At 40.8% G+C, this 22,315-nt stretch overlaps 1 protein-coding gene across 1 annotated transcript in view; it reads right to left on the bottom strand.

Annotated features, from left to right (window-relative positions):
- The window catches only part of KPNB1 (karyopherin subunit beta 1), a gene marked incomplete at its 3' end in the record, with an annotated part of 16,586 nt that extends 7,071 nt beyond the window's left edge, over positions 1-9,515 (bottom strand). Inside the window, 10 exon segments of the mRNA XM_072414894.1 lie at positions 27-251; positions 400-501; positions 1,014-1,124; positions 1,209-1,298; positions 1,373-1,432; positions 2,486-2,638; positions 3,049-3,249; positions 3,330-3,512; positions 9,174-9,232; positions 9,363-9,515. Of these exon segments, the coding sequence (XP_072270995.1) occupies positions 27-251; positions 400-501; positions 1,014-1,124; positions 1,209-1,298; positions 1,373-1,432; positions 2,486-2,638; positions 3,049-3,249; positions 3,330-3,512; positions 9,174-9,232; positions 9,363-9,402 (1,224 nt within the window).
- Positions 9,516-22,315: the final 12,800 nt, after the last annotated feature.

Raw genomic sequence — 22,315 nt, forward strand, 5'->3', positions numbered from 1 at the left:
CTAATGTTGTATTGGAGGATTCTCACCTGGATGACTAGAGGTTTCAATTGACTGGCTTCAGGCCCCTCCAGGATACAGCCAAATGCCATGACTGCAGCATCCCTGTATCGCCAATCTGGATTCTTAATGTGCTCTTTAATAAATGGCAGGACATGGGGCACAATGTCATCCTCGCAGCATGTGGCAAGGAGCATGAGGCACACACCAGCAGCCTTACAGGGATTCCAGTCGTCGTCATCGTCATTCTCATCCTAAAAGCAAGGGGGAGGGGAAAAAAGGACGGTCAAACTTAAAGGAAATAGCACCTCAAGGCTTCAAACTTAGACAAGTTTTTTTTTTTTTGTATTTGAGGAAAATATTCTTGTCTGAAGCTTTCATAATATTATCATGATTACCAACCTGTTTTGTCAAGGTCTGTGTCAGAATGGGGACCAAGTACTGCAAAGCCCCTTTAGCATAGAATTTGCTGGTGTGTTCTGGAGGTCTTCCCTGTTCAGCAGCCTGTAAGATGGGAAAACATTCAACCATGAAACTTTATGACAGAGATTAATTTTACACACCACAAGTGCTCAGATGACCTTCAGCAAGTCATAATCAACACAGTAGATTCTGTGTGGTGCATGAACATGTCATCACAAGGCAACTGAGTACTTCCAAATTATTAACACACACATTATAATTATGTTTAAAAATTATCTTGCACCTCCGTATTTGTCATAAGACAAGGTCCGGCAGTGGTAATGAATTATCAAAAAAATATAAGTAGAAGATGGGGTAAATTGTCATTGTTCATTTTAAGGCACAAGCTGAACAGCCCCTATTTCAAATAGGCTGTCAGCTAACATGCAACCATACAAGATGGACCAGGTGTTTAAAAGAACATTTCCAGTAAATTTCAACTGGTAACCTTGTAGAATGCTGCATGCTCTGTACAACTGCTAAAACAGACACACACTTCTACACTAACTTAACTTAAAAATAAGCCATCTAAGCAGTAGTGTAGTCAACATTACCTCAGATGCTTCAATTGCCAGATCCATTTCCTCATCACAAACGTTTGACCAGAACTCAATTCCCTGTAGAGCAACTTCATCAATTTCATTCTTCATTGCCTCCACAGTGATCTATAGGACAGATATTGTCACAAAATTTTCACCACAAACTGGTATAAAAAAAAAAAAAAACCCTGGTTATGATCCTATACTCACAGCAAATAGTGCAGGACCCATGTAAGTTTCCATGTATTGATAGTACAAGGACATGATCTTTACTAGGTTTTGTAATGCAGCCACTCGTACCTACAAAAAGGACACACATCAATAAAAGAACCAAGAAGAATAAAAGCTACATTAATGTTGGTAAGAACACTCACCCTAGTATCTGGACACTGTGTTGCTTCACAGACAACTTGCATTATATAATGTCTTTCAGCCTAAAAATGAAATAAGAACAATGTAATTAACAATCTGCATTTCTCTTGTTTAGCCCTTTCCTGGGTTCCACACCTTACCTAACTTAGATCTCTTAATTCACCAAGTTGTAAAATCGTTAATTTAAACTGCTCTGCAAGTCGTGGATTTTTACAACCTAGACTGAGAAGGAAAGCCTTTTGTGGTATGATACAGTAATGTGAAAGCGCATTTTTACTATCTGTGTTTACCAAGTTTTTGTACATAACTTCCAATTACAGTTTTGGTTGGGTACCAGGTAATTAACCTGTTGCCCATCATCTTGCACATGCACTTTAGTTATTGACGCAGAAGAAGCAGAACACAGGTAATTATCCTATTAAAAGCCCTATATTGTGGTAATCACTTGAAGGTAAAATAGTTTAGGATGTAATTTATCCTTAAGGTGGAATAAGGAAGAAGGTGGAGGTAAGACTGAAAAGGTACTCATGGGCTGAATTCTACAAATTAATCTAGTGCCAAAAAGTGACAGAAATCCCAACTTGCAGCTCAGTTATGCTACATGCCAAAGGGATTTGCACAGACCACAATTATGTTAGAAACAAAAGAGGATTGCAGACAATGTGCCTAGGAATTAGGGCTTTCTGGACACAAGGGAAGCGCAAGGAGGGAATGCTGTTCAATGCGGTTGATTTAGAGACCAGTACAGTTTAAACTGTAGGTCTGCTCTTCAATAAACACATTTCAGGTCATAAACTACTTTTCACATAAGGATTACATTTCAAGCCAAAATTAAAGTGCTGACAAAGAGTTACTTCGGCAGTCAGTGAGGAAGTTACAGCCATGCAGCAGAGTATGGTCATGTTAAATCCATCCGACTGTTCTAGTGCTAAGAACAATAGCCAATTCAAGCATCACAACTATCTGCTGCAGGCTCAGCAATTCCACAAATTCTCTGTAGCACACCCATAGCTCTGAACTCCCCCAGCAAAAAACTAATGTAGGGTAAAAAAAAAAAAAAAAAAAAAAAAAAAGTTGATGCCCCAGGTAAAATACAAAAAATTACACTTTCTTACCTCTTTGTCAAAGTTAGATTTTGTGAACTCTAGAGAGTTGAGCAGAGCATTCGTTGCTGCTAGTCTAACATTGTTGCTTGGCTCCTCTTTTCTCATACCCTGGATGATAGCCGTCAGGATTTCATTTGATTTGTGTTGAAGTTGTTCCGGATCCTAAACAGATAAGAATCAAATACTATTGGATTAATCAAAATACCAAACAGCATCAACTCAAACTGAACTCTGATGATATGAAGTTGGCACATAACCCCCAGTCATTCAGCAAGAAATAGCAATGAACCAGCACGAACCCACAACCCATGTCTAATGTCCACTGCATTTTTGCAACACTCTATAAAAACAGAATCAAATACAGCAACAAATATCTAGAGAAAATAAACCCCAAGGATACAGGAAAGGCTCTCCCACTGTTTAGACCATTTTTATTTTTACCTTGTAACAGATTTAGCTTGAGCCCCTATTGACAATAAAGTTACCCATCATCCTTGTATGGAAGATCCTAAATAGAAAAACAGTGACACCCCAAAATGCTCTCATCAGAATATATATTATAAATTACTTACAATGTCCTGGCAAATATAACCAATAGCTTCCAACGTAGATTCTTTCATGTGCTCTGTGCTGTTTGGATCGGTCACATTAGCAACAAGTTGCGGTATTAGCTGAGGCCACTGGTTGACTGGTATTTCCGCACATGCGATTCCCGCCACACACTGTGATGCTGAACTAGGCCTGTAGCTTTCTGTTCCCAGTGTACGCAATACCTGCAAAGAAGATACATGTCACCTAACAGCAATTGATAGTTTTAGTTTTATTTTCACAGAATGTCCTTCTCAGAACTTACCAAAGCTTTGATCTCACTCCGGACATTTGAATCAATTGCCAGCCACCGCTGTTGGTACTGTGTCTTGAGATCTGGGTCTTTTGAGGTCAAAGAGTTCTTTATCTGTAAACCCGAAGCAACTCTCGCAACCTGGCTGTTCGCAGGATTGGCCAACACTTTTGAGAGCTCCAACAGGAAAGTTGCCTAAGCAGAAACAGGTGTTAAAAGGTAGGATATGCAGTGCCCCCCTAATATTAAAGATAAAATACATTTTTGCATCGATCTGCTCTGTTTCCCTGCCTATAAACAATGATGTAATAAAACATTAGGAGATATAATAGTTTAACAATTACAAATTAACAACATAAGGACCATATATAAAAACCATGTCCTTTAGGTTTGTAAGGCCCCTTTCATCGTGTGGTGTCACACACCGTACTGTTGGCTGCTCCCAGACACAAAGCAAACTGTAGATGTGAGCTGGAAGCAGAAAACTGCATGACAGGTAACATTTACACGTGGTTGGGGCATGGTTCCTACAAATGCAACCGCACAGCCAGGAGACTTGTCATTTTCTGTAACTGTGTGGCAATCTGACACAGCTGCATGCACAAAAAAATGGCTTAAAACAGCCTCAGTTCTTTCATAAGTAAGAACGCAAGCCTAAGGCCCCTTTTATAATCGTGGTTGAAAACACAGGCTGTTAGCCCCTTTTCATCTACGATACGGTCAACTATAGAGCTTGACTACTGCTTTGTCGTGCAATTTAGCTAGCTAGGCTGAAGCCCAGCCATTCCAGGGATTACAACTGCAAGCTAGTGCACAAAATGCTACGCAAATGCTCCTATTCAGCTGAATGGGAGCAAGGTTGAGCCTGTGGTAAAACGCTGCCCCAACCACAAGTCTGAAATGGCAAAAAGTCTTTAACCTTCCATTTAAAAATAAGTATTTTGTAATGTCAAAGCGGTACATTTAAAAATTATTATTTTAAATTTTCCGCCTGGTCCTGCGCCTCAGCCGCACACTTGCATGGCCCTGCGCGACTGGCATCTGCTCCCCCAACGTTCACATGCTGGGGACACAGATGTCGGCTGGGCTTCACCAGGCGACAAGATGTCGGGCATAGATGGATGCTAGGGGTACGTGGGAACCAAGTAAATTTTAAAACTCCCTTGCAATTCCACCCGAGTTTGGCTCTGGGTTACTGCTTTTGGTACTAAAAATTACCCGCAATCCACACTTGGGAATATCGCCAGTAAGGTTAAACTGATGCACTTTCAAAAAACATGTTATTATTCAGGATCAAGTGGTGGCTGCCAGCAGTGACGTATTGGTCAACACATCTGGACTGAAGATGAACTAAGCCTATTTTTTATAACTGTCAGGTTGCAAATGACCCTTATACTGAAATTGGGAATATTTCTGATATCCATGATCACAGATTTTAGAAGAGGGCAGGTCCAAACAAAATCCACAATTTGATCTTTTGCATGGCTGTTTTTGCTTTGAATATGTAAATACAGGGCAGTTTAAAATACGAGATCTACTTTGGTTGTGCCAAGCTCATACCCCAATGAGACAGGAGAAGGGAAAAAACAGACATCTCAACAAGTTTCAGGCACCATACTGAGGAGTTTAATAGAACTGCTCCACACAACCCCTAACTACACTGCCAGAACTACACTTGCCTTCGCCCAAGTGACCAAATTACTAGCAACCCAGAATATGCCCTCAAATTAGATAGTACATGTAACCAATGGATGTAGCCTTCACCTCCTTAGCATGGTTCCTACTCAATCCTAAAACTTTAATTCTGTTATGACTACCAAATAATATTATTTGGGGAAATGCGGGTAATGTTTCCTTCAATGTTTGTGGGTAGATGTACAGTGCTGTAATTGCAGTTAGAATCAAGGCAATGGACACTTTATGGGGACTGAAGATGTTGCAGGAAAAGTCCATAACAAAGAAGGGGATGTTTTTAAATTAAACTGCATCTTTCTCTTTTTGTGTTTGTTCTTTTTAAACAGTCCTGTCTTAAGTTTGGAATGTGATGAACCCTGTGAAAAAAAAGCTCAATACCTAAAGTAGAAATAAACTTTAAACTCCTACTCGTACCCGTCTGTTAGCCCAATCAGCTGTTTTGCCACATGTGCAGCACAGTATCATCCTGATACTGACGATCAAGTAATCTGTCTTGGGAAGCAAAGACGGAAGATGGCAGTGTCTTGTGATAGGACAGGGATTTGCGAGTTATCGCAGGTTTAGTTCCACTTTTGAGCAGAAGAGTCAAATTTTTGCCCTCACCCACAATGGTTGCCACCGCTATCTGTCACTTCCATGCAAATCTGATACGTTCTATTGAATGCCACATTAGTGATACGCACTTAAAACTAATGAAACTAACTGAAACTAGAAACAGGGTCACCAATATTCCAACCTAGACTGGTAGCACAGGACTTTTGGGATATTATCTACACATTTCACATTCCATAGGGAAATAAAAGATCTTTGTGAAGGTAAAACTGTAAGGGCGGGGGAACAAGCAAATTTTAACTTTCAATCCCAATTTCTATTTTGACAAAACAAATCGATCTGAATAGAAATATGTGAAATGAGAAATATAATTTTAGGATTTCCAATAATACTTGATAGGTTAGAACTGTTTTCATAGCTGGAATGTCAAAACATCACACATGGGTGTTCAGGCTGCTTATGTATATATACTAGACCTAACCTAATAATGGAGATGGCCATGGACACTAGAGGGAGCTACACATCAAAACTGCCCACAAGCATCTCCCCTGCTTCACAGCAATAAGGGTGGGTCATGGTATCCTGACTACTAACTATCCTCAGGTCATTGCCAAGGGTTTTAGATCATTGTTCCTTTAAATAAGTAGATGATAAACTAACCTTTTACAAAGAAACTGTATATTTAAAATATTTTTAAAAAATCGTGCAGCTATAGGTTAGCTAGTTTACCGACTATGCACTTAAAGTACCATCCCAGTCTATGCTGGCAAAGAGAATATAGCCTAGGATAAAAAATAATTAAAAAAAAAAACTGCACCAAATGCCACCAGGACTCTTTGGATATGCAACAGATGACAGGTAGTCCCCGGGTTAAGGACATCGGACATATGGACGACTCCTAGATACCAACGGGGCTTCCCTGCAAATACAACATAAGAACAAACCTACAGTCCCTATCTCGTATGTAACCCGGGGAATACCTGTACAGTGAAACCCTGCCAATGTTAAAGCATAAAAACAGGAAGCAAACAAGAACACCTAAGCTTTTTTTTTTTTTTATAGATGTCACTGAAAACGCAACCCCTTTTCCAACAATTCCAAGAATTCCCAACCATGGATGAAAGGCTATACTGTATCTCTATTTCTGTCAATTTATACTGACCCATACATAGGGAGCAAAATACACACCCCATCTCTCCAAGGTATACCAGATTGGTGGCTATCCAGAGGACCTGGACACAGCAAAGCAAATACTAAAGTAAGCTGGAAGGAGATTTTATAACTTGGGTATCCTAAAGATGAACGATAACAAGGTAGGGGCTGAATTATTGAAAATGGAATGACTACTGAATACCTTTATGCAGCATAAACTAAGAACATTTTGCCTGCTAAAAAAAAAAAAAAAAAAAAAAAAAAATATCAATAGCCATTACTTTAGGCCACAAATATACCCTAAATTTACCTTGGAGGCTAGATGGGCATTCTTCAATCTGTACACTAGGGATAAGCAATAAAGCCTCCAAAATAGTATGACGTGCTCATTTATCCACCAGGCAAAAGCTAGGGTTTGTTCAAATTAAAGGGTACCTAAACCCAACATTTTTACTTTACATAGAAGGGTAGACAACACTTCTATATACAGTAAAAAAGTTGGTGGAGATTAAGACTTAATGGGAGCGCAGAGCTTCCCGGGAAACCTACATCATACATCCCGGGAGGCTCTAGCTGCCACTTCTGCACATGCCCGAGGCATTTTACCTCCTAGGGGAAAGAGATGCTGATCTCAGATGCCAAGGCTCCCTTCACAGCAGCTATGTCACCTAAACTTGCACCTGGGCAGCGCGAGATCGGGTGACAGAGCAAATAGACTGGAAGAAATGGCAGAAGATGGCAGCACCTGCTGCTTCCCATGCGCTAGAACGAAGAGGAATCGTAGGACAAAGCAGGACCAGACCGTCAGAAGGACCAGCGCCATCGAGGGATTAAAGGTAAGTGTAGTTTTTTTGTTTAGTTCCACTTTAAGAGTAACAGGAAAGCTGCCCATTGGTTTCTTTGTATAAAAAAAAGTTCAGACACATCCTGTTCTTCAATCTATAAATATGGAGCCTTAAGCACCCTGGCGGTATGAATAATAGGATTTTTTTTTTTTTTTTTTTTATGTAAAAAGCGGTTCATTTAAAAATACTTATTTTACATTTCCTGTCTTGTCCCCCCTCCAGCCTCAGGCTCAAATGAAGATGCCCAGCTGGCATCTGCATGCCCAACATTTACACACCGGGGGCACAGATGCTGGCCGGGCATCTCCAGGGGAAAGATTCTGGGCATCACTGAAGGACGTCGCGGGCACCACATTAAACTCCCTGGCAATTCCAACCTTGGTGTGACTCGGGGTTATGGCTTTTGGTACTGAAAATTAACCCCGAGCCACACTCAGGACTACCGCCAGGGAGGTTAAAGTGCAACTAAAGCCAAGAGTTTTTGTAGTATGGATAGACAAGGGAGATGTTAGAGCTCACTTCAAATTGTAAATGCCATTTGTGCCCTGAGAGGTTTGAATGACATGTTTGTTTCGTGTGTACATAGCACTGAGTGGTAAACCTATCAGATGATTATCCCCCGAGAAGTACAGATGTGCTTGTGATGAGCGCCAATCTGACAAGTGTACAGGCGGTCACCATTCACGGATCAATCAGGACAGATCCATGGACAAGGGATGCGAGCACAGCGGGGTGCCACTAGTTGTTCCTCCCTGTGTGTACAGTGCTCATTGTCACTCTGGTACTGGAAATGATGAAAGATCTATGTGTCATTAGATGTGGTGATATGGTGAATTCTTAAAACAAACATTTGTTCCATTGACACATGTTAGAGGAACTGCTCACTTTTAAGACATTTTTTAATTACACGAGGAGGAAGGGAAAGTAAATTTTCTCAACGGGAGAAAGGCATCAGAAAAGTTTTTACCCAAAACTAAAAAGAAAAGTTCAGTTTTGAGGGCAGGGCTCGGATTATTTGGACCGTCAGACATCCGATAGGCTCCCAGATCAAAGTTGGACACTAGTTTGCACTTTTAATGAAAGCCAATGAGCCATTAGGTGTATATCTATTTATTTAGGGAAACATCTGCCATGGCATCCGGCATAGATCACTCTGTATATGGAATATTGTACCCTCATTCTATTGAGGGGGACACCACACAGCAGCCTCATGCTGATTACAATGACAGCCGCCTGTAAAAGCTGTCAATGTCGATTGATCTCCAATCCTACCGCCTAGGCGCAACCCCTCCACATGGGACTGCTTTCCCGGCACTAAAAATTAGGCCGCTACTCAACCCAACGTGCTGAACAACCACCGCCCCCTTCACCGCTCCCTGGGCCGCGCCTCGCTATTGGTCCACCGCTACCCGGCTTGAATTTTGCTAGCCGTACCATTGGCTGAATGCTCATGGCGGGCAGGTTAGGCTGTGAGCGCATTGGCGGTCCTTGGAGGCCCGAACACGGCCCGCTTCAGCAAACCATGACCGGCAAAAGCAGCTTCGGCCGCCCAGACAACCGGCTAAGGCAAGGGCACTACCGGCTAAGGCCATGCGTATTACCCATTTCTCACCTGGTTCTCGATAGCCGCCTGCTCCAGGAACTTTTGCGCCGCTTCCAGCTCATTGCGGTCTGTGAAAGAGACAGCAGGTCAGAGCACACGTCTAAGCAGAACTCCCCGCTCCTGACTGCAATGACAGCCGGCTTCCTTCTCACCATTTCACCCGTCACCTCATACCCAACATGCTTCCCCCAACTTTACCTGGAGACACAGTCTTCTCGAGGATGGTGATGAGCTCCATGTTGGCGGTGCCGGGTCACTGCTCGGGCGGTGCCGGGCGGGCTGCCGGAGGAAGGGAGGGAGCGTGGCGCGGAAGGATCTAGGCGCTCAGTGCAAGAGGAGGTGGAGCTTCGCTGCGCACTGATATTAACCAGACCTCACTCAACGCACAGAGCGCTGATTGGTGGTTAGCACGCTGCGAAGCCTGACAGAGCCGCAAAGAATTGTGGGAGGTGGACAGAGCTGAGGCGGGTGAGGTGGTGGGTGGTGGCCTAAGGGGGTCATGCTTCATGTGCTTTACAGATAAGAGGCAGTGGAAGCTGACTGGTTATCATAGGCCTGGTGCTAGACAGTAAATGGTATTTCTTATTACACGTAGAAAAATAGGATAATAAATACTGGTGTTTCTATTTAGCGCCCTGGTGTTTGTAGGTGAATGTCAGTGTATCTTAGTCTGGGAAAGTGTAGGTACTGTTACAATTTACTATAGAAAACAATAGAAAAGCGTTGAAGCTGCAGTTGCCAACCGTGTTGTAAATTTTGATGGTCCGCAGCTCTGCCGCCCATATGGACACAGCCGCCCGCTCTGCCATCCGAGTTTGGTGAATTTAGTGGTCCGTGAGGTCTGAAAGGTTGGCGACCATTGTGTTAAATACACGTCAAAGCATGCAAAAAAAAACTATCGCTAAATCAGTCTGACACTTCATGTGAAGCAGAATATATTCACCTAAATCCAGGTGCCTTGACTACGCCAGGAGCGGGTGACTACTAAGCACTGGAAATGTACCGCTATGTCTCGCCATGCCGATGTCACCACATACAGACTTAATACAGCCACGCTCACCAACCATACCGACATCACCGACCACTAAATTCATAAGTTTAAATCCCCCCGACCATTAATATGATTGTTTTTAAAAGATAAATACATTTGTAGAATAACAATCTTCCTAATGGTGCTGACAAGGACTGTGGAGGCTCTGATTCACTGATCAGCTCACGGTTAAGTGAAGTATTACTATTGTTACTTTTATTATTAGTTGCATTATCTTTGTTATTACTACAGGAATACAAAATATTTGTTTGCTTTTTCTCACTCAATATGGGTTTATTTCATTTAAATCCAAGGCCAAACAAGAAATGATTGTTATCAAATCAAACTATTTGATACTAATAATTATAACAGTTAAAGAGAATACACAGTTAAGAAATAAATAAAATAAAACAATCAGATGAGAATCAATATTGGCGGAGCAGGGTGACTGTTGTAATGGTGGAAACAATACTGAAGCGTACAAAACCAGTATGTTCTCTTCATATGTTCTCATGCCCTCTCAAATTATCGGACATGGATAATGTGGTTGCAGTATTCCAGATTGTCCTCTTAGCTGCTGATCAGCAGAAATGGTGGACAACTGTATCGCCCACATCCAGGGCCTCGCAGACCCAAAGTCGAACCTGGAGTGGTAAATATAGAAAGAAGAGTTCTCCTGACCTAAGAATGGAAATTTATGACTAAACAGGGATTTGCTCCTCAGTCATATATCAATATCAGTCATTAAGCCTGGACTGTGTTTTTCTGTACTGTGCTTTCTGATACTACTAGAACAACCCCCCCCCCATCTCTTACACCTGCAGAAATGCCTGGGTTAGTTGGAAACAATCAGACAGATGTATTTGACAGGTTGTTAGTAGTTATGTCCACTTCCCGGTGGTGTCCTGAACATCTCAATAATTACCAGACTCCCTGGATGTTTTTCCTTATTTACACTGTTTAATATATGAGATGTGTCCAGCGTCCTGCTCTATGGCTATATTTCACAAATGGTTACCTGACCCTGGGTACGTGATGTGGCACTATATTACTGTGGCCCACTTGTACACTCCTTTATTTTCTTTACCTATTTGGTTATCCTCCCAGGGCTACTGTATGCATTTCTGATTATATAGTCTTCTCTAACAAAATTCCTATAGCACAACTTACACCCATGCATGAGGTACTCTACCCACACCAGGCCCACATCCATGGGAGACATTGGATTCCAAATAGCCATTGTCAAGCATGGAGAGACAGGATCACTAAGGGGCGCTACGGTTTGCACAAGGTGATGTGAACTCTGAGAAGGGCCAAGGCCCAGAGTCTAAGCAGTAACCAGGTCTTCTCCAGAGCCTCTGATGGTGAGGATGTTGCTCCGCTGGTTACTGCCAGGTTGGGGTCCTTGGGCACACCAAGGTGGGCAAACCACAGCACTAAATCACAAAGCAGAAGGATAGTCGAGGAAGGCCAAGGTCAGGGCAGGGATTAAGCAGGAGAGGTCAGATCACAAGCTAGGGGTCAATTATCAGGGATCCAGGAGACAGACACCAGTGAAACTAGGGGCCACTGCCGACACAGGGATCACAGGAGACATTGTAAACAACAGGTGATGCAGGGATATCCACAAATTTACAGGAACACTGGAACAGCACAGGGATGTTGGCTGGGAACCAACAGACTGAACAAAGAGGGGTTAACACAGGAGCTGGACAAAAGAAATGCTGGGTTAGGCCACAGGTGAACAAGAACTAGCTCACAGAACTAGGGGCTCGGCAGTCATGGAGACACGTTGCATGAACACAGAGTGCAGTGTGTGAGCTAGCTAAATAGCCAAGGATGATTAAGAGGCTATTTTCTGATTGGCCAGTGTATTGGACAGAATTGATAAAGCTTGGAAACAGGCACGCCCAGAGTCAGAACTGCCTGCATGCGCAGGAGAGAGGTGTCTACGCTTTAGTGAGGAGGAGGTAAGTGTGATATCCATCTTTACCACCAGTCTGTGGGTCTAATGAAAATTACAAACTGGAATTTCATATGGGACAGAGACTGGGTGTGGTAGAGGCGCATATTTCCTACTGACCTTGTCCCCTTAAGTACCTCTTCCGTATCTCCTTCTACAATTAAAATCCCCCCCCCCCCCCCCTCTCAGAGCATCGCTCATTGTATTCCATGCATTTTTTAGCTCCAAAAATGCTTTCTTTAGTGGGTAGTCTGTACTTCCCCTTGGTTTTGGACAGGTCTTTTCCTTCCAGACTGGCAAGGTGGTGGACTGTTCGACTCCAGGAGCCATAGCTAACAGAGCATTGCTTGCTAACTTAGTGGTGAGCCAGTCTTTCCTTTGGTGGACCTATCTCCAAAACCAATACTTTATTGGGGAAATTGGTAGGTCTAATGTCTTATTGGACTCTCCTACACAGTTTGAAAAATTCTGTTTAGAGGGCAAACCTATCAGGCATGTTTTTCCTTGCCTATTTGTCTCCCTCAACAAAGTTTACAACACTTGCCCTTTATGTTTCAGAAGAGAACGGGGAAACTTCATTTCAAGAGAAAAGTACACAATATCACAAGGCAGTCTACAAATGCTCCACCAGTACCATATTAAAAAATTCTTTTAAAATACACTGTTATACAATACCAGATAGGAGTCAAAAGTGGTTTTCAATGGTTCCTGTTAGTTGCTAGATATGCCACCAGCATGGCTCACCATGGTGCCGGACATTCACCTAATTGAGGAAACCAAAGCTATATCTTTAGAGCTGACCACTAACTTTTCTGCAGACCTGGATCAGATAGGTGATGTCCAGATACTTACAAATGGCTTACTTTATAGAACGCAGTGAACACCCCACCCCTATTTTACTGTTTTTACTTTTTAGCTGCCACATCCTCACCCTTCCTTTTCCCCACTTGCTCTGCTTTTTATTTTTTCCCCACATCATCCTGCTCACATTGGTAGTAGCAGGGAGGTGACTTCTGTATTTTTTTTGTGGTTTGGACAAGCACACACTGTGTTTCTCCCTGGGGGAAGTAGTAAACTGTGTATAATTTAAATGAACAAACATAAAAGTGTATGCTTAACAAATACATACAGATGAAAACACTATTCTAAACATTATAACACATAAACTAATTACCAAAGTGCTATCATACAGAGCAAATATTAAACCACACCTGAAGTACGTTATGTAATATATTTTATTAACCCATGATATAGACAGGCAGATATTAAAACAACTGGCCAGATGAATTTGACATGTTTTGCAATTTTAAAAATTGCTGTTTATTCAGAAAAGAAATTGAAGCACATGAAGAAATAGGCTGATAAAAGCAAAAGGAACTACAAAGTGTGACAGCAATCTTCCACCACTGAGCCACTGGTGAGGGAGGTAAAGGCAATAAAAACAAGATGGTAGCACTTCAACCTTAACGAGGAATCCACATAAATAGGCCATATAGAAGGGATATTTTATGTTTAGAAATGGAAACAAAAATCTTGTCAGACAGAATAAACTTGGTAATGATTACAACCTGCCTGCACCATACTTCACATGGAAGTGAGTGTTAATCTAATAGGACTTCTTTAGGCCTACTTTGTCAAGAAGCAATATGCAAAATGTCTGCTTGCAGGAAAACACATATTTCTTTAACTCTACTGGCAATAATAATAGGGGATAGAAGTGAAGAACCACACAGAGGTGGCTTCTAATGGTATAAAAGGTGCTAACATGAGATACAAAAACATAGGTCAAATTCGAAGAGGTATACAAGGGTGAATTGTCACCTCTTCCTTGGCACCATTTTATTATTGTAATTGATGCCCATCGTTTTCTTGTGAAACTCATATCCATCTTGCAAGGCACAGGTAAATATACACCAACTGGTAATCCCAGGCATCGCGGGGGCTTGCTGGCTCCTGTACCATAAAAGGAAGAGAGAAAGTTGGATGTTTCCAGCATTTGCACTAAGTTGACCATTGAAAGCCCCAGTTTTCAAAAACAAGCCTCAGGTACATCCTGTTGAACTCATTGGACCTGATTTATGAAAGCTCTCCAAGGCTGGAGAAGATACACTTTCAAACGGTGAACCAGGGTGACCCAGCAAACCTGGCATGGATCTGGTCCAGGATTAAAAACATTTGCTATCAAACAGCAAATTACTTTTAAGAAATCCATTCCAGGTTTGCTGAATCACCCTGGTTCACCGTTGAAAGTGTATCTTCTCCAGCCTTGGAGAGCTTTAATAAATCAGGCCTATTGTTTTTTAAGACTGTCTGCAAACAGCTTCCTTACTGCTGGCAAAACTTTTGAGTGTGTCTGAGGGAGTGGAATACTCCCACTGTCCTCCTCTGCTGCTTCAAAATATGATACAGCTGTCTTGTTGTCCAAGAGTATTGTCATATAAGGTGATTGGATTTGTACCTGGAAATATAGAAAAGCATAACTGAACACTTTCATTTGCAGAAGGTTGGAACAGAGCTTGTAACTGCTGACCAAGACAGTGAGACCCTCCAGCTCAGGAGACTGGCTTTTGAAGTAAAAAATAGTTGGGAATCCTCTGGATGGAAGTGACCCAATCCAGTGGCTTGAAGCCTGGAATAGTCACCACTGAAATGTTAGAGAGTGTGCCACAGTATTCCAGTCTAAAAAATCTACCCAAGGTCAAGGTATCCCAGTCCAGAATGTTGGGAGTTCGTGGACGTGCCTGCAAAAAGGAGATGGTGAGATTGTTCATTTATTATTGCAATCTGTTGCAACTGAGATGTTTCTGATAATTCAGTGAGGTTATCTCGGGTTCATAATTTTTCCGATCTTAAGGCTGGGTACACACGTGCAATAGTTCTCGTCCGATAATTGGCTCACAGCCGATATCGGACGAGAATCTTACGTGTGTACAGCGCTCATCGTTCATTGTCTGAACAACCGTCCTGGCAGATCCACGGACAATGGACGACCTAATGAAAGTGAAGGCGAGAGAGCGCAGCGGGGTGCCGCTCCGTCGTTTTCCCCTCTCGCTTTTCTATAGAACTGAACGGTGCTGTATGTACAGCACTCATTCATGCATCGTGCAGTTGTTAGTCGTTGGAAAGGATTGTGAAAGAATCTTTCCAACGACAATGATTGCACGTGTTTACCTAGCCTAGCTAGGTACCTAACAATCAACAAATATTCACAAATATTTTAAACGATTGTATTGTGCACATTTCTGTACATGCTGGTCGGCATCGTTGACCAGTCGTTGTGCACTTTTTTTGTTAACAATTATCAAACAATCAGTCGTGGATCGTTCATTTCCAACGATAATTATTGCACGTGTGTACACAGCCTAAGGATTGTGCTAGAGTTTGGAATAGAGCTAATATAGATGGATTAGATATAGATAATAGGGAAAGGCAACTGATCAGAGATAGAGTAGTTTTAAACAATTTGACATTGTTTTTATCTGGGTTGATTGATGTGTTGAAAGGTAACCCTCCACAGGGGGGACAGCCTGCACAAGGTTTTTAAGTGGATACAGAGTTTTCTGGGAATGTGTCCCAGGTGTCAGCTGCACCCAATAGTGGGGCACCAGGGATACCAGGGGCAAATTTAAAGGAGGCTATGGGGAATTGTCCCCTTTAGAAAAGCATCCTGAGAAGTGTAACGAGATGTTTCAACACATCTTGTTGGGTTGGTTTGGTTTTATTACGACAAGGCCTTTCGTCAAAAATTAGCAATACACCCAAAGATGTCTTGGGGTGTGAAGCCTCCTACCCTGCTGGCTATTGTTTCGCCTTTAAAAGGGCACCTGTAAAATTGTATCTAATTGCAGATATAGGCATTAATGTGCTTTCTGTCAAGGTCAACATCTGGTTTCTAAGTGCTTCAAAAGGTTGTTGGCTTAGGGCCCAAATAAAGGCCAAACACAATGCTCCCTTGGCTGATTCGTTACCCAGAGCAGGAGATAGCGGGCATGCTCATTGATGGGTTTATTCATATTGTTTTTCTTCCTCCATTTAAAGGGTTAGTGTGCACAGTGGTCTAGAATTTATCATCCGTAAAGGGGCTGGAACATATAGCACAAGAATTTTTTTTAGAGAAGTGGAGGCAGGAAGAGTTGCAGGCTCTTTTGAGTCTCCCTTTTTTCCATTATCTTTAAGATATTCTCTTTCTAGGGCATGCATCCTCATTAGAATGTCAATACATTTATTCCAAACTTAAAAATGTTTGTCAAGAATTGGGTGTTCCTCTGGCGTGAAGAAAAATTGGTTGAAAGAATTTTTTGGGATAACTATTGACACAGTTAAGATGGAATTTTTGCTACCTCAGGGGAAAATAGAAAAGTTGAGTTTTTTTATTTCCAAAGATTCTTTCAGGCTTTTTCAGGTTTGAAGTCACCTCACACTCATATTTGTATTAGCTTATCCTGGTGTAAGGCTTTGTTTATATGTTTTACATTTTTAGAAAAATATATTGGGCACTCCATATGGCAAGCTGAATTTATCTTTGATACAGATTTTTGTTTATCGACAAATTCAGCAGGCTCATTAGGGTTTGCAGCAATATAGGGGGCACTATGGTATGGGGAGGTTGGCATCCTAGTTGGACTGAGAAAGGCTTTACAGGTAATGTTGTTTTGTTAGAACCATTTCCTGTGCTAGTAGCAACTGCATTTTGGGGGGAGCAGTTCCAAAATCGCAGGATTCTTTTGCAGACAGACAATAAGTGTGTGCTTTACGCATTTAATTGTCCATAAATTCTCCTCCAGTTTTTTCTTTATTGCATTACATTGTGTTATCTTGCTTTTAATATTTGGATAAAAGCAATTTATGTGCCAGGTTTCTGCAGACACACTTTTTTTCATATTTAGTTCTGCAGGTTCAGGGAATTATTACCAGGTGGGGATCTCATGGGAGCGTCATGTCCAGATCATCTTTGGGACCTAAATTAGAGGTGGTGACTGCTTGTGTGAGATCATCAGTAGCTTCTTTTACTTGGTCAAATTACTCAGCAGCATGGTGGGCCTAGTTACAGTTTTTAGATGAAGCTTTTTTCTCATACAATATGGTTTCAGAAAAGATAATTTTGGTATTCATTTAGCCTTTTTATTGCATTTTCATTCATTCATGAAATGTTATCTGGTGTTATCGTTCTTTCTTACAATTAAGGGGGGATCCTTCCTGTATTCAATATTTTTCTGTATGCCAGATATGAAGGGCTTAAATAGATCAACATATGTTCCTGATGATAGAGCCCCTATTTCAGCAGATAATCTTTCACAGTTGTGTCAAGCCATTTCTAATATATGTGAAGAAAGAAGGTTGGAGAAAAGAGGTTTGCGGCTACCAGGTTGTTGGCTAAACTTAATTATCTATTTGTACATAAAGGATTAATACATAATTACAGACATTTATAAACATATAGTCACCTAGATTCTGTTTAACATTTCACAGGACCTGGGTGTTTAATACACTATGCATACATGCTCCTAAAATTAAGGAAAAACACACAAGGGGAAATAGGGGGGAACGTATTTTGCCGTGTATAATCCAACCCGTTTCGCCACAGCTGCACGACTGCTTTCATCTACACACGGCATTCTGTTCTTGTTCATCAAGGATTACCAAACTACTGCAGAACTCTGCAACCTTTAATCTCTTTAGATTTACTTTAGATTTACTTGAGATACACTTGAGATACACCGCAGGATTACTCTGACAACAAGGAACTGGAAGGCTTGGTCCTGTCCGCATATCATTAACCAGGGAACATGAATGGATGAATGCACTTTCTCCAAAATTGGATGAAATATCCTTTTAATTGTCTTGATCTGAATATTGAACACCACCATACTTACCAAAAGTACACCTCATTCCAGCAACACCAGCAACTGAGCCCTCTAGTATCCTGTGTAGCACTCACTAATACTACCTTTATAGGTTGTTCACATATCTGAATTTTCAACACTGGAATACCATTAGTCATGTTAAGTAATATATCCCTGAAGAAGCCTACCTGTGGCGAAACGTGGTAGCCGCAAAACCTCTTTTCTCTAACCTTTTTTCCTCACATATTCATATTTAACAGGTGGCTGTAGTATCTAGGACCAATTAGTAAGGAGACAAACATCCTCTATTCTCCACTTCTGGTATAAGTTTCTCAGAGTCTATTTTCTTTTGTGTGGCATTTGAATTATTGTTCTTTGGAGTGCTTAGAATTTCAGAGTTTGTTCTACAGAATAGGAAAGTGTCAGGAGGTTTTTTATTTTCAGAGGTTACATCCTAACAAGATAGGTTGGATCTATATATACGGAGGTTTAAAACTGACCAAATAGGGAAAGGTAGGACCATAGTGCTACATGCTTTGCTGGGATTTGCTGTTTTTTCTAGTTTCACTATTCTTAAATCATGGCCTCAAGGATTTGGGTTGTTTTTCAATGCATAGGGACACCATCACGCTGACTAAATATCAAGACTCTTGATTTATTTTTTTACATTCAGTATGAACTGTTTTATTTAAAGCTGAGTTCACGGAGATTAAGGTGATAATTTCTGAGATTATTCCATAGTTGTCATGGCTTCCCTCTTCACCATTGAGGTATTTATTTTTTTTAAATTAGGAGATGGATCAACCACCAGTTTGCAAAAACTATCATCAAATTTGTATGTATGTCTTTTAGGCAGGAGGACTTGGAGGAAGGTGTTTCAAGTTTGTATAGACATGACCCAGTACATTTATCAGATATTATTAAATTCTAAAAATTTAGGGCTACAAACAGTGGTTGAATTGGTCACAGTTTGGGGTGACAACATAATTGTTTGATGATGCTGTCCGGTGGAGGTTAATTAAATTATCCTGGAATTTGAGTCATGGAAACTGGTGAAAATAAGATATTGTGGTTTTAAGAAAGTAATAATAGTTGGAAATTGTAAGATGAGTTAGGATAACAACCATTAACAAAGGCCATGGCCATTAAATACCATGTGTATGAGGTTATTATTTATATGTAATGGTTCATATTTAGATAACTATAATCCAGGCTATAATCGCATAGACTACACTAGCATACCCAACACCATTATGCTTGTCCCTGAGGCACAGCATAAGTAGAACATGGCTTCCACTGAGAGAGTTGTAAACATTCCTTTTTGTGACATGGGGTTTAAGTTGAATTTCTAGGTGTTTACTAGCTGGCCAAAGTTCTCAAAATCGACCAACCTGACAGTCAGCAGTTGTTTTCTAGAGTTTGGTAGGCCTAGGTCTTCATCCAGATAATGCAAAATCCAGAACATTCTTCAGGTAGGTTAAGAGCTCCTGTTCTAGGTGCTTTGATATTGGTAGTGGCAACCCTGGATAGCAAAACAAAGATACTGTTGATAAGTCTAAGCTCTCAGTACAGATAAGTATGCATCTGACAAGATGATTGATATCATCCAGTCCTTTTGAATTGCTGTTAATTAGCTTTGTAGTGACTCCTTTTGAAAGCTCTTCCAATACAAACACAAGCACTGAAGAGCAAAACTGAAGAATTGTTTTGGCAAAAGACAATCTTTCTGTGTAATTTCTCAATCTCAAAAAAAAAAAAAAAAAAATGTGTAATTTCTCAATCTCAAAAAAAAAAAAAAAAAAAGATTAATGGAATTGTGATCAGGGACAATCTGGCCCCCACATGAGGTTCTAACTGAAAGTGCACACCCTTCGAGAATAATGTATCTGAAGGTTTGCTGAACTGTTATTTTAGCTTTGACATCCCACTTGAAGATTTAAAGTATTTTATCCCTGTTGTAGGTTTACCTTCATAAGCACTAAGGAGTTTTATTTATGTGGGGCCAACCATAGAGTCTTCAAACATCTAAAAGTGTTAAAATTGAGTTGTACAGGTGGCTCTTTATTTGTGAACCTGACATATGGGAACATATGGCAAGATGAGAAAATAAAAGAATAAAATCAAACAAAATATTGGGTAGGTAACACATGTACCTTGACTAGCCAACTGACATCTGAAGTTGTCCTGTGGTATTTGACACCAGATTTGCAGCAGATCCTTCAAATCACACTTTCTCTGCCAATCTGCCTTCTTCCCATAATTGATCTTGCTGCCATCTCTTTCCCAGGTAAGTAAGACACATGTACCAAGTCATCCTGATGACCTATTAAAATGTAATTCATCAACCAGACTACCTTCCATCTTTTCTTTATATGGTCCAGTTTCAACACATCTTTGATTGATGCGGTATTTGTGAGTTGATGCGTGCTCATGTATTATATCTGAAGTGCCTGTTTATTGAACGGATAGGGTATTGTCACACTAGCCTAGTATAGCAGATGTTTGGAGACCAATAGTATAGTGGGAAGCGGGACACTGAGCTCCTACTGCAGGTAAGTGATATGTAGGCATTACTCTTCCTGGCTAACAACTCTAACAACTCTAGCTGAACTGTAAAATCTCTACAAATATTTGCAACTGCAGATTAGAAGTGGAGCACCTGTGAGCACAGATGGATTTCGCTGTAACATTCGGGCACAACATGTCCAAAGTTCTGGCTATCTGACCTGCTCTTTAATGTTCTACCTTTTAGGAACAAATTAACATTTCATGCTGTAAAAAAATCCTACCCGTCAAGTTTTTTTTTTTTTTGCGTTTTTTAGTTGTTAGTGTAATGTTCTGAAAAAGAACATATGTATTACCCTCCAGTACCATAAAGAAGTTTTTCAGAAAACTCAAAAATTATTTCTACATTACAATGTAGCTTCAATATACACAAAAATGTTTTATGAGCTGCTATTGATATAGGGTACCAAGGGTCAGTTATAAAAAATCTAAACTCTTCCCTACTTACAGAAGACAGATGAATGACATAGACGTTTGGTCACACAAGGTGATTTGTTTCATTTTCTTGTCCTCCTAATGGCTCCACTGTAAAACATATTTACATTAATTTGCATCCTCCTTTGACGTTCACTGCAGGTGCTGCATATAACCGTTGTAATATATTTTGTTTACAAACTTTTAATCTGTTTTTCGTAGTCGTCATCATCACATAGTAGAAGCAAATCAACCAGGAAGAAAACAAAAAAAAAAAAACCTTAAAGAAAAAATAAATTTCCTAGGTTTCAGTTAATATTTTGTTTAAAGAGTCTCTTCCTTCCAACACAGACCTAATATACCTGGGGGACCAGAGTATGGTTCCAACATTGGGTATTGTTCAAGAATAAACACATTCTGGGAGGAATCTGGCAAGTCTGCAAGACAATGTCATTCATGGTGACCTATTACCCTAAAGTCATGGGCACAAATGACATAGTGGGCCCCAATGGAGGTTTCCACAAGGAAAATTAAAATCAGCATTCTAAGATATTGGGACAAGATCTGCTCAGTTTTCATTCTTAACTTTCAATTGAATAGGTAACAATTATATCAGATGCCAGCAAGAGCAACTATGGGCACTTTGTTTTGGATAGTCCTAGGAGATTGACCCGGCCCAGTAATGGATGACAGTCCCAAATGTACTGAAACTGTACTAAGTGGCCTCCCAAGGTCTTCTAGTTTTTAAACCTATCTTATTTGAAAAATGGGGATGTGGAATGAGCATTACCATGTCAGCCAAATAGATTTAAAGAAAATCTATATCCTTTGATGTTTAAATTCAAAACAGTAGTCATCAATAAATGGTCTTTACATCAGAAATCCCTCAACTGTGGGCCAGTGGTCCTTCCTCCGACAAGTGGACCTGGTGCAACCTTGACAAACCACAGGGTAACTTCACCTCAATGTTTTCCCTTGGCAGCAAGCCATGGGGTCAGTTGAGCTGACAGTGGGCTGTTTTTTCCTCCCGCTGCTTTGGGTTTACAGGTTCCTGAAGAGTTTCTTGAAGGAGCTGACTTTTTTTAGCAATCATTCTAATGGCTGTGGTGCATGCTCCTAAGGTAACCTCCTCCCTATTTCAAATTTCTTCTTGTTCTCATCCCACGTTGCATCCAAACAAAAAAAAAAATACCACCTGATGTCCTGGATCTTGACATGCAAAGAAGCTTACACCTAGACTGCTGTGAATGGGTGCTAAAAACCCATATGAAAGCCAGGAAAACTATTACCAATACCATATATATTTAGTTTTGCAATAATTTTGAGTCTTTGCTTT

This window comes from Pyxicephalus adspersus, chromosome 6 (assembly GCF_032062135.1).
Source record: "Pyxicephalus adspersus chromosome 6, UCB_Pads_2.0, whole genome shotgun sequence".
Lineage (NCBI taxonomy): Eukaryota > Metazoa > Chordata > Amphibia > Anura > Pyxicephalidae > Pyxicephalus > Pyxicephalus adspersus.